The sequence below is a fragment of the Ovis aries genome, chromosome 3, assembly GCF_016772045.2.
Source record: "Ovis aries strain OAR_USU_Benz2616 breed Rambouillet chromosome 3, ARS-UI_Ramb_v3.0, whole genome shotgun sequence".
NCBI classification, from domain to species: domain Eukaryota; kingdom Metazoa; phylum Chordata; class Mammalia; order Artiodactyla; family Bovidae; genus Ovis; species Ovis aries.
Window position 1 is genome coordinate 218941 of NC_056056.1, and position 16716 is coordinate 235656.

The 16716-nt window shown below is 62.0% G+C and overlaps 1 protein-coding gene across 1 annotated transcript in view; it reads right to left on the reverse strand.

Annotated features, from left to right (window-relative positions):
• Positions 1-11930, reverse strand: part of CACNA1B (calcium voltage-gated channel subunit alpha1 B) — a 210466-nt gene extending 198536 nt beyond the window's left edge. Inside the window, exons 1-3 of the mRNA XM_042245300.2 lie at positions 11617-11930; positions 10461-10566; positions 7103-7242 (exon numbers count right to left, since the gene is read on the reverse strand). Coding sequence (XP_042101234.1) covers positions 7103-7242; positions 10461-10566; positions 11617-11900 — 530 coding nt within the window. The 5' untranslated portion in view covers positions 11901-11930. The remainder of the gene's footprint in view (positions 1-7102; positions 7243-10460; positions 10567-11616) is intronic.
• Positions 11931-16716: the final 4786 nt, after the last annotated feature.

Here is a 16716-nt window from a genome sequence, read left to right on the forward strand (position 1 = left end):
GCAGGTTCCAGGTCTGTGTTACTCAGACGGGCTGTGGCAGGGGAGGAAGCGGCCCCTCCCAGCAGCCCCCCACCGCTCAGCCGAGGAGGACCTGCTCTCCGGCCTGTCCCAGTCCAGGGACTGGGACCGGCGCTGGCTCCATTAGCAGCCCTTCCCACCGCCTGTGAATCTGCAGCTCTGGGCTCGCCAGCGTGAAAGGGGGTGAGGGGAGGCGCCTGGAGGTGAACAGGAAGGCAGAGGCCAGGGCCCAGCTGCCCCACCCGCCTGAACAGCTGCAGAAACATCCACTGGTCACAGGCAAGCACTCCCACTCCCACCAGGCATGAACTTGACCTCCCGTGACCTCTGCACGCACACCAGGCACAGGATACCTGGGTAGATGAGCAGCCGCTCCCTGCCACCTCTGCAGAGGGTGGGCCTCCCTGGCAGCTCAGATGGCAAAGCGTCTGCCTGCAGTGCAGGAGACCCAGGTTCAATCCCTGGGTCGGGAAGATCCCCCGAGAAGGAAATGGCAACCCACTCCAGTATTCCTGCTTGGACAGAGGAGCCTGGCAAGCTACAGTCCACAGGGTTGCAAAGAGCTGGACACGACCACGCCTCTACAGAGGCATGCCGGGCTCAGCACGCTGCTGGCACCAGCGGCAACCACCCCGGGGCCCAGCACCCAGGACCCTGCAGTGCAGCACAGCGGAGCTCCGGGCCCGAGGCCGGCAGCCTGCAGCCCCTGTCCTGCCTGGGTCACCAGGCCCTTAGAGCCGGGCGGAGGGGGCTCCCCTTCAGCACATGGGGTGCCATCTGCAGGCGTCAGTCGGGAAGGGCCTGGCTCTGGCTCCCCACAGCCCTCCAGGAGTGGGTGAAGAGCCCTAAAGTGTAGGAAGAAGGGGGAGGGGAGCCAGGAGAAGAGATACTGAGAGGCGAGCAGTGGAGTGAGCCGCCCTCAGCGGACACCCAGCGGCGGGGGTGCAGACGGAGGGAGGCAGGGAGCCCCCTACCCCTGCCTCTGGCGCCAGCACGGGGCTGGCAGCCCAGTGGGGCCACTGGCAGGAGGCAGGCACCTGGGAGCCAGGCAGACACAGCGGCCAAGCCTGTTCTGAATTATCAGCGATGCCTCAGGGATGCTGCCTGGGGAGAGTTTAAAGATGGGGTCCCCAACAGCCTCCCTCTGCCGCTCCAGGGGCCACTGGTCAGAACTCAGGCCCCTCCCCTGTCCCAGCAATTCCCAGCCTCAGGTGCGGATAGAAGAGAAGGTCCAGCAAGCCCCAACCTGAGCAGCATCAGAGACCCCGCCTGTAGGACCACATCACGGGACAGAGGAAGAGCCCACACAGGCGGCTCCGGCCCCAAACATGAGCTCTGAGGTCATGAGCCGAGGTCAGTCCGCCTCCAGACCCAGTGTCACTGGGCACTTGGGGCTAGGCACAGTGCCCTTGGCTCCCACACGTGGGCACAGGCCCACTGCTCACCTTGGCCCTCACCTGCTGGACCCCTCCTTGCCCAGGGCGGTATCCCCCAGGGCCCGGCCTCCTGGGACCACATTCCCAAGCCCTCCGGCAGCGGCCCCAGCCAAGCCCAGGTGCTCAGGAGGCAGGGCAGGGCGTGGACACAGACGTCCCTCCCTAGGCAACGCGGGAAGCTCAGGCCAGCGACAGGAGACCCTGACTTCTAATTACATGTCCTGGAAAGAAATCCCAGCTTAATTTGGAGTAAAATGAGATGCTGTGGTTAGAACTGTCTGCAGGGAGATACCTGCCAGAGCTGGGACAGACCTCTCCTCCCCTCAAGGGAAGCTCCAGGCTGAGCCATAACTGGCAGGGGACTCTGGGCCCAAGTCTTCATGGTCTGAGAGGACCCTGCCCCGATTCCCAGCTGCAATCAACCCCTTGGGACCAAAGGCTGGTCTGGGGGCTCCCTGGGGGATGGGGAGTGCAAAGGTGCAGGGGTGGGCTCAGCAGCAGGTAGGGCAGGCAGGCCGCATGGGTGCTACACGCAGGGTGCCAGCAAGTGTCCTGAAGACAGCCGAGCGGCAGTGCCCCCCACAGCCCAGCCCTGCCCCAGCCCACCACTTCCTCCTGGGCACTGCTCCCCACCGTCAGCACCCCACCCAGGTCAGTCCCTGCACCCAGAGCCCCAAGCGGCCCCCACGGCCTCCCAGCATCTTTGTCCCCTGTCCCCTCCCAGGTTCAGGACGCCCTGAACCCCCTCCCACCTGCTGCTCTGCTCAAGGTCCTTCCTGAACCCCACGAAGGGGAACTTCACCCCCACCACCCAGCTTCCTGCTCGTCACTGCACTTCACACCCACATGGATGGGCTGCTTGTCGCCTGTGTCCCCGGGAGATGCAGCTCCAGGTCTACTGCTGTGTCCCTAGCAACCAGGGCCCTCGACAGACACCTTCCACACGAACGAGGGGATGGGCAGCCAGCCAGAGGGTCAACGTGAAGAGAAAGGAAGGTGACCAGCCAGGGGAGCGCAGGAGAAAGCGCGAGGCCGTGCTGCGGCGCCCTCACTCACTCTGCCCGCAAGCCCATCCCTCCATCGCACTCCGCCCGTTTCCCATGCCAGGCTCAGCTGACAGGCATACACTCTCGGCCCATCCCCGCTTTCTCATCTGACAACCCAGCACACGCACTGGGCTCCAGCTCTGGTGTGCTGCAGTCCCAGAGAGGTGAGAGTGGACCCCGGGGTCCCGGCTGCCCTCGTCCACCCAGACGTCGCTCCGGCACTTCAGCTGCGCCGCCGCCGTCCTGCTCCAGGGCCATGCTGCGGCCCCCGCCTGACAGAACCTTCTGCCCCTCCCCTCCCTCCCACCACTGCCCAGTTCTCTGCCCGGCTTTGCTGAAAAACTCCCCCAAGGTGGAAGAGCTGCCCTGGGTGCCCACCACAGGCACTCCGGGCCTGCAGGAGCCTCCGCGCAGGCCATCCGCGAGGACCCTTCACCTGCAGGCTGCCTGCCGCTGCACTCGGCGGCCCACCCTCCCGGCACCCCTGCTCGAGAAGGACGTGCCCCTCCTCCCTAAAACACCAACCCCAGCCACCTCACTGGCCAGCCCCACCTACCAGCTCTGAGTCCCCAGGCTCACCCACGGACAGCTCCTTCTCCAGACCCCGCCGTGGGGGTCCTGTCTTATCTCAAGCTGTCACCTGCGTTCTGGTACTGACACCGTCAGCCGTGGCCTCTCACCACACAAACAGAGGGTGCAGCCCCTCACTACAGAGCCTACCCCAAGCCGCAGCCGGCCAGACCACACTGCGTTCTCTCCAACCCCTTTCCTACGTGGGAACGCGAAGCCTGTACTGTCAGTGAGGCGTGGTCTCCACAGCACACCCGCCTCCAGGCCCCACGATGTGGCCACGAGCCTGTGCCTTCTGCCCTTGCTGAGCCTCTGGGCACCTAGAGGAAACAGAAGGGCCAGGGAGACCAGGTCCCCTGAGAACACAGCCCACAGAGCAGGGACCGGGGGGTCTTGCTCACTGCTGTGTCCTCAGCTCCAACTCTGAATAAACAGCAATCAAGGGATGACCAGTGGGCAGGGCAGCAGCAGACGAGGGCAGCTGAAGTGGCCGGAAATGTGCAGACAGGGGACTTCAGCCAGGACAGCCCCTCCCCCACTCCATGGGCAGGACTGGGCGCTGCATCGCTCTCCCCCAGCAAAGCCAAGGGTGTGCCCAGGCACAGTTTACAGGCGAGTGTATGAGGTTAAGAAGCTTCCTCAACACAGGGTAGGGCCACAGGCCGATCCAGGGCACCTCCCATGCCCGCATGCCAGCCCCAGAAGCAGAAGCAAGCCCAGCTGGCCTCGGGGACAAGTCAGGCTTCACCAGGCAACATGGCCTTCCCTGTTCACCATGGGGCTTGCAGCCCTCTGAGTGCCAATTAAGTAAACCCCAATTAAAAACAAGAAAGTAATGAGGAGCAATGCCCCCATGGCTACCCTCAGGCTCCTCAGCTCAGGAGGGTCAGGCTCTTCTCTGGATTTCCCAGGCCCAGCACTCCCCCCAAACAGACAAGGGCCCGTTCTATCATGCACCACACACACACATATGCCCACAAGCGTGCACACACAGCTGTGCACACACACACACACGCACACATATGCCCACAAGCGTGCACACACAGCTGTGCGCACACACACGCGTGCACACACACGCGTGCACACACACACATGTCCACAAGCGTGCACACACAGCTGTGCGCACACACACACGCGCTCGGGTGCACGTGTGTGCACATACGCACATGTGTGCACGCGTGTATACACATGTGGGCGTGCGTGAACAGACACACAAGTGCACGCACACGTGTGCGCGTGTAAATGCATGTGTGCGTCTGCACGTGCACGCAGGGACAGATGCGCGTGTGTGCACTGCTACACGCGTGTGCACATGTGCGGGTGTGTGCATACACAGTGCAGGCATGTGTGTGCATGCGTGCATACACACGTGTACACACACGTGCACGTGCACACACATCGCCAGTCCCCAGGTGCCGCAAACAAGAGCAGAGAGCAGCTCCCCCACGTGACTCTGGGCAACATGCGAGCCCCCATGGCACACAGACCACCTTCCCCACCTGGGGGCTTCCCTCCCAGCCCAGAACAATCCCTGCTGACAAGGTGCAGAGAGAGGGAGCCTGGAAACCGTCGGTGCCAGCTCCCAGCCCTCCTCTCACACTGAGAGCAGAGACTTCACGACCCAAACAAGAAGCACAGAACAAACAAAAAGAGAAAGGCAAAGGAAGGGAAAGAGAGAGAAAGCAAAACTCCTGAAAAGGAGACACATCGAGAGGCAAAGAAATAGAGAAGATGAAGACGAGATAAAAGAGCAGAGACACAGAGAAGCTCAGAAATGGGGAGACAAAGGCCAAGAGATTAAGAAAGGGAGAGAGAGAGAGAAAGAAGGGGAGACAGAGACACAGTGAGGGCGGGGAGGGATGGGGCGCACGTGAAAGTGAGAGATGGAAAAACAGATGGACTGAGGCCAGCATCTCCAAGCCCAGGCTGGGGGCACAGTTACGGTCTTGGGACCCTTGGGATCCCCCAGCTGGGGCTCCGGAAGGTGAGCCATCCTATTCTCTCCTGTGCCCAGGAGAGTGGTCAACAGGCAAGAGAAAGCAGCTGCCCTTGGAGGTCTCCCAGCCCTCATGGGGGGACCAGGCTCCCTGAACCTGGAATCCAGATATGTTTATTGGAAGACTCAGGGGTCCTGCCAACGGGTTGGTGCGGACCTCCCTGCCATGCTCCCAGCAGCCCAAACAGCACCATGGACAGCATCCCCAGGGGCCGGTCCGACCACCCTCACCAGCTCCCAGGTGGCTCAAGCACAGAGCACCCGAGTTTCAGTCGCCCATTAATTCAGCAGACATTCCCTGACCCTCCTGGGGGCCCGCCCCGAGCTACGCTCTGGGGACACTCTAAAAAATAAGACGTTCTCATCCTCAGGGACACGGGCCTAGAAGGAGAGAGACGTAAACAGCCCGTAACATTTGTCGGCAGCCCACACAGTGCCCAGTGGACTACAAGGCGTACCCTGCCCTCCACGGGCCCACACTTGCCACCACGCCCCATCAGTGGGACCTCAGAGGGCTCTCTGGACAAGCCCCTGCGGCCGCCTGCCCTCAGCAGGTATGGATGGTGAGCACCACACGGCAGGATGGCACGCCTGCCAACGAAAGGCTCCCTGCCCCCTTCCCTCCTTGGTCACTAGGGAAAATGGCACAGATTAGGAAGTCGCCCAGCCTATGGTATCCAGCGTCAATAGTGCCCATCTGATCAGAGCTGGTAACAGGCTGGTGCCACAGGCGCAAAGACCAGGAGGGGAGCTGAGGCATGAGGCCCACCGGCCCCTCGGTCATCTCCAGGGAGAGACCCTCTGAAAGCTAGGCACCTGGGTTCTGGCCTGTGCTGGTCATGCCACCGCTGCTGCCACCAGCAGCACCCCAAGCAGACCGAGAGCTGGCCTCCGGGGATGGGGCAGGGGACTGAGGGGGCTTGCACCGAGGGTCTTACTGGGAGCCCAGCGGCCATGCAGCCAAGTCTGTTCACTCTCACAAGTAGCACAGGAGCCCTGGCCACAGCTACCTGCCCCTTGGAAGGAGAGTTCTGGGCCACAGTGGGGCTCCAAGCCTCCCTGGGACCACAAAGCTCCAGGAGGAGCGGCTGCAGTCCCTGGGGCGGGGCCTCTGGGACCTGGGCTGTGCAAACAGGTTTCTGGAGCAAACTCCAGGCACTTACCCCCACCCCAGCCAGAGGTGGAGGGCAGCCCAGAGCCGGGGCAATGGCAGCTCAACCTCAGAACAGGGCAGAAGCCCTGAATACCATCAGGCAGGTGGAGAGACTGAGGCCCTGAAGGCTGGGGGCCCTGTGATGAGGAGGCTTTCTGCCCACTCTCCTCCCCCTCCCCGGCCCAGCCTCAGGTGACTTTCTGGATCTCCTGGATTGCTTGGGAAACACAAGCCGCTAACTATTAGAGTCTATTTGAGAAGGAAAGTGGGGGATGGGACACTGATTAAGCACCTTCCTGGAACCAGAAGCTGTGACTACAGAGACACAGCCTCACCAAAGCACAGAGCCAGAAGCACCTGTCCACGAACGCTTCAGGCAGGAGACTCGGACACACACGTGTGCCCCCAGGTCACGGGGCGAAAGAGGCCAGGCTGCAGCCCAGGACTTACAAAATCAGGCCCAGAGCCCTTCCTGCCCTGCGAACCTGACCCAGCACCAGCAGCTCCGCAAGCAAGCTCGGCCGAGGACTAATCTCCTCGACGGCCCCTCAGCCGAGATCACAGCCAGGCTCTTCCCCGGGAAGAACAATGCCTGTCCACCAGCACCCACCCATGAGGACCACCAAGAAGCACCGGCCCCCAGTGTGGACACTGCTGCCCAAACCCGCTCCCTGCACGGGGCACCCAGGCCAGCACCCACCCAGTGAGGACCACCAAGAGGCACTGGCCCCCAGTGTGGACACTGCTGCCCAAACCCGCTCCATGCACAGGGCACCCAGGCCAGCACCCACCCAGTGAGGACCACCAAGAGGCACTGGCCCCCAGTGTGGACACTGCTGCCCAAACCCGCTCCATGCACAGGGCACCCAGGCCCAGCACCCACCCCGTGAGGACCACCACGAAGTCCATGACGTTCCAGCCGTTCCGCAGATAGGAGCCCTTGTGTAAGGCAAAGCCCAGCGCGACGATCTTGATCCCCGCCTCGAAGCAGAAGATGCCGATGAAGTAGGGCTCCGTGTCGTCCTAGAAGCACAGAGCAAAGTCACCACTGCCCGGGCGCAGCCAGCAAGGCCCCCCAGCCCTGCCACGACACCCCCGACGGTCCTTTCAGCACGGGCCTCGGTGCTCTCTTCCCGGCGCCCCCAAGGCACAGGTGGCCCTGTCCCCAAGGCCAGTGACACCCAGTCACGTGAGGAGGGGCTCCCTCCCCCGACACCCTGCTGCAGAGTGAGCAATAGTGTGAATAACAACACGTGAGGGCTTCCTGCAATCGCCAGGGCAACCCTCTTATACCACCCCACAGGCACTGGGCACTGCTATCCCCCCATCCGCGGGGGAGCTGAGGCGCAGAGAGGCCAAGAACTGGGCCACAGACTCGCAGCTTGTCAGAGGCAGAGCCAGACTCCAGCCAGAAGTGACCTGGGTCCCACCCTGGGCTGGAACCACAGCAGGGACCACGCCCAGCTCCCTGGAGCACAGCCCAGGACCCACTTGCTCACTCAGTACACACCTGCTGGATATTCAAAACAAGCACGTTCTGGGGCAAGCAAGCACAGTGGGCCTCAGGGAGCCTCTGGAGGGCAAGGCATTCAGCTGGGTGATGGGGACAGGAGTTCCAGGTGGAGACGACAGAGAGCAGAACTGGGACAGGGGGGCACAGAACCCCAACGGCCCGGGCCCGCCTGGTGCCGAGCACATGAGGACGGGCTGTGGGGACTTGGGGAGCACTGGGACACCACACGCTGGGGGTGGGGGGCAGGCAGAGCCTCTGTGCAGGTGACCCCATGAGCTGGACCAAGTGGGCACTGCAGGAGGAGGGCCAGCAAGGGCAACAGCCTGAGCGCAGACCACGGACCCAGAAGGGGACAAAGAGGAGGCAGGCAGGTCCTGCTCTCAGGACGGTGGGACCTGCCACCCAGAGGCTGCTCGGCCAGGGAGAGGGCTGGCCTCCGGGCCCAGGCGGGGAGAGCCAGGCTGACTCCTGTGGGGCTGCCTGTGCCCTCCTCCCCCAAGGAGCCTGGCCTCTAGGGCTCTCACGTCCAACCTGGGGAACCCTCAGCCCGGCCTCCAGGCCCATGGCTGCTGGTAGCAGCGTGCAGCAAAGGCTGCTGCCCCCAGGGACCAGGCAGTAGATCGTCCACCATAGCCCAGCTCCCCCATCTTACCATCCTGATGCTGACTCACGAGGATATTCCCTCCCCAACGCTTCTGGTCTGGTTTAGCCAGAGGGTCCCCTTTCCTCAAGAGAAGAGGCTGCCGACCACCGACCCTGAATAAACACGGGGCCCCCGCAAACATGTGCAGAGAAACTCTGGGCTTGCGGGAGAAGAGCCGGCCAACACGAGGAGATGGGGTGGGGCCCCTTCCCAGACCCCTTGCCCCCAGCCCCACCCCTGACTACACTCGGCAAGGGCTGGCTCGGGGGAGGGATGAGACTGCGAGCTGGGGGCTCCAGCTAAAGGCCACGTGGGAAGTTGACGGGTGGGTGGGAAGCAGAGCTGTGGAGGCCCCACCCCAAGGCAGACACCTCTGCACCACGAAGCCCCTCTCAGCCTCCGGCAGCAACACCAGCCTCCAGACCTGATCTTGGACCACCACTGCGCCGGCTCCTCAGGCCCTCTGTGTGCAGCCTCCATCCATCTCAGGGCCGCCAGGCCTTGCCGGGGTGAGCACATTCTGCTCAACCCCCAACCCTTACAAGTGTACAGACCCCATTACCACAAAGCAAACTGTCCCTCACGTGTGAGGCTGAATGCTCGCTGGCCCACTCAAGCCTGCTCCCCAGGGAGAGGGCCCGAGCCCGACTGCCGTGCACAGGCCTCCCTGCCCCTGCCACCCCCGCCTGCTTCCCTCTGGCCCCACCCCTGCCACGCCCTGTGGCCTGGCATTCGAGGCTCCCTACCAGAAACCCCAGTTTCCTCTGACTTTCACCCTCTTCTCCAGCTTTCAGAATGGGCACCACCACCAAGCCTACAGCAGGTCAGGGGCCCCCCCACCGGCAGGAACCTGGGGCACAAAGAGGGCGAGTGAGCCTGTCCAGCTCCATGTCTGGGCAGGAGTCACCCACGGGGACCACCCTCCACTCTGTCAGGATGCCCTTCACAACCCTCCCCATGCAAACCCACGAATGAAACCCCTCAGCCATTCTTGTGCCTGCAGAAACAGCCGACCCAAGAACCCCCACCTCTCGGCTGGCCACCCTGGCTGTCACTTCTTTGCCTTCTCGCGGTGCCCACCCAAAGCAGAGCACCCCCAGGGCAGCCTACTCTGTCTCCTCTGCTTCGCCCCTTGGCCTGAAGTTCAAGGCCAAAGCCGAGCACAGAACAGGCTCTGCTTCATCGATGCTTATCTCTGCTGAAGTAAAGGAAAGAAGTACGGAAGAGCAGTCGCTCACCAGAATGTGGATAAAAGGGTTCAGCCTCTGGAGTGTCTCCTTCTTTGGGGACCCCAGGACTGCAGCACTCTCCAGCCGGGCCCCAGGCTCCCCCTCCAGCCCCTGCATGTGCTTTTCCTTCTCTCTGCTCTGAAGCTCAGTCTCTCAGGCCCCAGTGAGCCCACATCAAGCCCAGGCAGAGGGGCCAGGGCAGCTGGGATGCTGGGGGCTAGAAGACATAGCCTCACCTTCAGAATGGGGCTTGCCTCCTCAAGCAGCACCCTGCCTCTTGCCTCCAGATGTCCTGACCTAGCACTCTGGTTCCTGTGGGCTCAGTGCTTCAACAGGGGAAACACGGGGTCTGGGAGCTCCTGGTAGGAGCAGATGAGAACTATGTTTGGGGATGTTTGGGAAGAGAGCCTGGGAAGGAGTGCATCCCATGGGAAGCAAAGGCCCCACAGGGAAGGAGTCCCAGGCAGAGCCAGAGAGGGAGATAACCAGGACTGCACCTGGGCCAAAGCCCACCACAGCCCTGGAGGGAAAGGGGCAGCCCAGCATTCCAGACCCTGGGCCACCGTGAAGGCCCCTCTCCCGTGCCAGCATCAGCTCTTAGCTTCTTAGGTGTAGGGAGAGCTAGTGTCACTGGGCAGAGCAGCTGCTAGCTAAAATGGGCGCCCTCGAGCCACAGGCCCCCAGCGGGGGCTGGGCGGGCTGCCCCATTCCTCCTGACCCTTGAGGGAAGTGTTAGCTTCCCAGACTACCCAGTCCGAGGGAGCCGCCCCTTCACGGGTCCTGAAGAGTCGCCGGAATCAGACAAGCTGCCGCCACAGCACGCCCCGCCCTCAGGCCCCGCCGCCACAGCACTCACCAGCCGCTCAGACATGGGCGTCTTGTCTCCGTCTGGGAGGTGCTGCTCCAGCGCCAGCACGATACAGTTGGCGATGATGGTGGCCAGAATCATGTACTCAAACGGAGTGCGTGGGTTAAGGACTGGCCAGGAGGCGCCAAAGAGGAGAGGCGAGGAGGCCAAGACCGGCAGCGCGCAGTGCAGCAGCCGGGCCCGGCCGCCTCCAGAGGGGCTGAGAATGACCGGGTCCGGAGCCCACCCCACCCTTCCCGGCCCCATCCTCCCCCATCCTCCCCCATCCTCCCCCATCCTCGGGGCGCCGCGAGGGCCGCCTCCGCAGTGGCAGCCGTCCGCCCCTCAGCGCGTCCCCGCGGCCGTCAGCACCGCGGACAGCGCCCCTTCGCGGCTCCGCCCGACTCCCGGCCCCTCAGCACGTCCCCGCGGCCGTCAGCACCACGGACAGCGCTCCCTCCGCGGCTCCGCCCGACGCCCGCTCCCCGAAGGAGGGGGCCGTGAGCCCCCCGCACGCGGCAGAAGGACCCCGCGCAGGCGCACACTCCTACCGAAAGACACGCAGCCACATGTACCTAGACAGGCACGTGAATACCCATGTACTGAGAGTCCCGAGCGCACGCACGCGCAGCACTGGGTTCACGCTCTGCCCTCACACACTCAGGCACCTGCAGTCAGGCGCGCGCACGGGCTCGCCTCCACCCGGCGCTCACACCTACACGGACACCGATTCGCCCTCGGGTGCCCTCCAGGCTGGCCACGCGCTCTGCGCCGGCATCGAGGGAGAGAAGGGACGAGCTCAGGGGCAGGGGGCTCCGCCCAGCGCCCACCCCGCTCCCGCGGCCGCCGCCACCACGACCACACACAGACACAGAGAAACACAAACACGCACGCACACGCGGCGCGCCGAGAGGGCCCGGAATCCGCCCCGCCCCCTCCTCGCCGAGCGACCCGATGCGCCTCTCCCCAGAGCGCACCCTCCTCCAGCCCCGGGGAAGATGGCCACTGGGCGCAGCATGCGGCCGGACCCCCGCCCCCAGGCCTCCGGCCCAGGCCGCCCCACCAGACCCCGCGAGGCGCAGACGCCGGAAGCCGCGCCCCGTCCCCGTTCCCGCGACCTCGGGAGGCCCTGGGCCCCCACCCGGCCCGGCGCCCGGCAGGATATGGCCACTCGGTGATGCGCTTGGCGTATTTGCGGACGACGTTGTCCTCGCTGAAGACGAAGAGCGAGCGGTTGACGGTGAAGCAGTTCTGCTTGACCGGGATGGGGTTGTACAGCGCCATGGTCCGCGCGCGCTGTGCGATCGACTGCTTGTAGAGGACCCGCTGGCCCGGCTGCAGCCCCCCGGGGCCCGGGCCGCCCGCAACGCCGGCCCCGCCGCCCCGCGCCCGCTCCCCGCCGCCGGGGCCCCCATAGCGGCCGCCCAGCTCGTCCCCGAAGCGGACCATGGCTCCCGGGCGCTGAGCGCATCCCCCGGCCCGGCGGCCCCGCGGGGATCGGAAGGCGCGAGGTGCGCCCTGCGCTCTAGCGGAGCAGCCGCGGAGCCGCCGGACCCGCACCAGACCTCACCCGGCCGGCAGCCGCCGCACCCGACTCCGCCGCCCGCGCCACGCCCTATATGGGGCCGGTCACGTGGCGGCGCCAAGCCAATCCGCGCCCGCCCCGCCCGCCCGGATCGCGCCCGCCCCGCCCCCAGCTGGCCGCCCCCGCCCTGTGCCCTAGCCCCGTCCAGCCGCCGGCCCTGGGGACCGCGCCTGGGCCCCCGGGTCCTCCCGGCTGCGCGGGAGCGGCGAGTGTGCGCCCTCCGCGCTTCCCGCGTCGCTCCCGGCCAGCAGCTGGCCATATGCTGCCCTGGGCAGCTGAGACGAGGAGCTGGGCGGGGCTGAGAGTCCTCGACGGCCAGCTGAGCGGCGCAAACGACACCCTCCCCGCCACCCGCCCCCCCCCCGGAGGCATCGCCGGCTCCGAGATGCTGCCGCCCAAAGCGGGGAGAGGGAGACCCTCGTTCCCCAGGTTTTCCACACTTCACTCCTCCCAGCGGCCACATCGCCCACTCCCCTCCCCCTCGCTGTGACCACCGGGCTCTTCCAAGAAGACGTTGACTCCCAGGTTCTCTCCTGCCTTCATTTCAGGGTCTTCGGTGTCAAAAGAGAGGATGCTGTCAACTCCTGGCTTCGGGTTTTCAGAGTGCACAGCCCCCTCCTGGGCCTCTCCTCCCTCAGCCGTGTCCTAGACCTTCCCGTCAGCACACACCGAATCAAACCTCAATTCAGAGATTCCTGCGTTCCACTGTTCCCTCAGAAAATTTAAAGAGAGCTTGCTATTCAGGCAGCATCTCCACCAAGCACTGTTAGATGCCAGGTGCTGCGCTCCCGGCTCTGCCTTCAGGCAGCAGGCGTTCTCACACAAGGGCAGTGCTCACACAGGGCTCATTCGTGCCCAGCCTTGCTCTCCTGGATTCACACACTGTTTGCTCATCTGGACCTCACAATGTTCAAAGAAGAAGCCTTTCCCGAATCAGCGACAGAGGCGGTAAGTCAGGCGTCCCTTCCACCGGTGCAGGAACAGCCAGTCAGCACCACCAGGGCACTGGCGGCAAGGCTGTGAAGACAGAATCGGAGCAGGGAGGACGGCTTTCAGGAAACGGTCCCTGAGCGGACCCGAATGTGAGATGAGACGGGATGCTGAGTGCAGACTCGGGGAGGGCACCTCGGGGCCAGGCAGATGAGGTCTGGCCTCTAGCTGCTGTCTCCAGCGTGATGGGAAGTCAGAGGAGAGTTAGGACATTTGACTCCTTCTCTAAAAGGGCCCCTCTGGCTGCTCAGTGGGGAGCAGACTGCAGGGGTGCAGTGTGTCATCACCTGGGCAACCCAGCTCCCAGGTGTCAGTGACTGTGCAATATAGCTTCAACCTCACTTAATCAAAAGTCACAAAGCACGCCGTTTCAGGAACACAGATTCCCCCCGTCTCTCTTCCCTCCTAACGTCACCATGCACACTTTCTGTCCTCAAGCTTGTCACCTCACAGCCCAAGGTGGCTGCCATAGCACGAGGCATCATGTCTTTATACCACCATCTCAGACAGGAAGGAACAGACGTGTAAAAAGGACTTTTTTAAAAACTATAGTTGATTTATAAAGTTGTGTTGGTTTCTGGTGTATAGCAAAGTGATTCATTTATATCTGTATAACAGTTCACATCTGCTAATCCCAATCCATCCCTCTCCTCCCCTCCTCCCCACTGGCAACCACAAATCTGCTCTCTCTGAGACTGTATCTTCTTCATGCCACATTTCAGATTCCAAATGTAAATGACATTCTGCGGCGTCTCTCTCTCTGTCTGACTTGCTCAGCACGGTCACTTCTAGGCTGCGGGGGGCACTACGTCGTTTTCATGGCTGAGTAGTATTCCTCTAGATTTTCTGTTTCAAGATGGCGGAGTAGAAGGGCATGGGCGCATCTTTTCCTGCAAAAACACCAGAACCGCAACTAGCTGCTGAGCAACCATTGACAGGAGAATGCTGGAACCCACCGAAAGGAGACGCCCTACAACCAAGGGCAAGGCAGAAGCTGCAGCAAGACGGTGGGAGGGGCACAATCACATTTAAAATCAAACCTCATACCCACCAGCGGTGCTTGCAGGGTACAAAGAAAAGCTTGTGAGCACCGGGACAGAGGGGAAGAAGCAGGACCCTCACGAGCCACTGAGCCAGGTCTGCCTTTGAGCGTGTGTTTGCAAGTCTCCTGCAGAGGCGCGGGCCAGCCGTGGCCTGCCCAGGGACGGTGCTGCAGGCGTGGCGCGTGGCACAAGTCCTCTTGGAGGAAGCCGCCGTCATCCCCACTGTAGAGCCGCCGGCTTCAAGACTCAACATCCGGAAAATGAAGACCACGGCGTCTGGTGCCGTCGCTTCATGGCAGACAGACGGGGAAACAGTGGAAACACCGACAGACCTCACTTTCGTGGGCTCCAAAATCACTGCAGATGGTGAGTGCAGCCATGAAATTAAAAGACGCTTGCTCCTTGGAAGAAAAGCTATGACCAACCTAGGCAGCGTATTAAGAAACCAAGACATTACTTTGCTGACGAAGGGTCCCTCCAGTCAAAGCTAAAGTTTTTCCAGTAGTCATGTATGGATGTGAGAATCAGACCATAGAGAAAGCTGAGTGCCGAAGAATTGATCCCTTTTGTGGTGCTGGAGAAGGCTCTTGAGAATCCCTTGGACCGCAAAGAGAGCAAACCAGTCAATCCTAAAAGAAATCAACCCAGCATATTCGTTGGAGGGACTGATACTGAAGCTGAGGCTCCAATACTTTGGTCACCTGATGCGAAGAGCTGATTCCTTGGAAAAGACCCTGATGCTGGGAAAGATTGAAGGCGGGAGGAGACGGGGACAACAGAGGATGAGATGGTTGGATGGCATCACCGAGTCCATGGACATGAGTTTGAGCAAAGTCCAGGGGACACGGATGGACAGGGAGGCCTGGCACGCTGCAGTCCATGGGGTCGCAAAGAGTCAGACACAACTGATCAAGTGAACAGCAACAACCAGTATTCCACCGTGTATGCGTGCCACGTCCTCTTTCTCCGTGCACCTGTCCATGGACATCCAGGTTGCTTCCCTGTCCTGCCTGTTGGGAACAGTGCTGCTATGAATGCAGGGCTGCGTGTCTCTTTTCAGATCAGAGGCTTGGGGAATATATCCAGGAACAGGATTGCTGGACCGTGCGCAGCTGTCCCCAGTGTTTTGAGGACGCCCCAGACTGCTTTCCAGTGGCTGCACCAACTCACATTCCCGCCAACAGTGTAGGAGGGCTCTTTTTTCCATACCCTCCCCAGCACTTGTTATTTGTGGATTTTCTGACTGGTGTGTGGTGGTACCTCACTTGTTCTGGGTTTCATTTTTCCAATAAGTAGCGTTGCTGAGTATCTCTTCATGTGCCTATTGGCCATCTGTCAGGACATACATTTCAAACAAATGATATTGTTTTATAACAAAGGAAAGTTCTCTCAGAGGCTCCCCAGAAAATTTATCTTCAAACTTCACTGGGCAGACCAGGGCCATGTACCACTCCTGGCTTCAAGAGGGTGGGCAAGTAAAAAGTACGGCAGTGAGAACCCGGACCCCCACCACCCACGGAGGTGGGGAGATGTAGCTCCAAGGAACGCCAGGGCTCACTCCGCTGGGAGTTGGGGGAAGGCCTGTCACAGAGAGAGAGGGGATGCCGGCCTGGAGATTCTCACGGAAGCCCAGAGAGGGGTGTGGCGCCCAGTGGTCCCCTGCAGAGCTGACTGAAGGGCTGCTGTGTCCATCGTGAGATGTGAAAGAGAACTGCCGACTGATGCTCTTTGCCGAGACGGGATTGCTGGTCACGGGGCTCTGTATTTCACACAGAAGTGGAGAGGCTGTGTCGGATATCGTGACGGAAGCTCAGAGGAGAGGTCACAGCTGAAATGGGACTCTGGACGCCACGTGGAGAATCCTGTCTGCCCCTCACCCTCCACCCCGCCCACTTTGCTCTGTGCTGTGTGCTGTTACCAAGCCAAACCTGGGTCAGCTCGGCTGCAGGCAGGAAAGTCAGCCTACTAACAGCGGGCTGTGGTGAAGCAAAGTGCAGCGGTTATTGCAAGGTGTCTGGGATGGGGCCCAACAAGGAAGCTCAGGCTCAAAGACCCCAGATCCACAAAGGCTCTCAGGGAAGGAGTTTTAAAGGCAGGACGAAGGGCAAGGGTCTCAGCGTGTGTGAGCAGCTTGTACACACTCCTGGTTGGTTGGTGGTGAGATAACCAGGTGGTATTTTGGGAATTAGCATCATGAACCTTCTGGTTCCAATTGTTGTGGGGTCTTCGTGCCGACAGGCAGCAGTCAGTTAGCCTCTCCACCTGGCAGGGGTTTCAGTGCCTGCAAGCAACCCAAGGACATGGCTCAGGGTGTTATCTACAGCCCCTGAGGAGGAGCGAAAGGGCCTCGACTTTGTTCTGTGACTAAATTGCTGTCTCCCTGGCCTGCTCCCTTCTTTTGGCATTTTCTCACTTATCTGATTAAATTTGCTTTTCTGGATATCAGAGAAGGCCTAGGAGACGGAAGCTTTCCTACAAACAAGAGACGGGGGACCCAAGGTGGTCTGTCCCTGGGAAGACCTCCAGGGCCCTTCCTGGTTGCATGTAGACCACAGAGCTCATTCCCTTGGCCTCCGGCTCTTGGTGCTGCTTGGCCAGTGTTGAGCACCATGGGCAGCTGGAGGCAGGAAAAAGCGAGGTCAGAGTC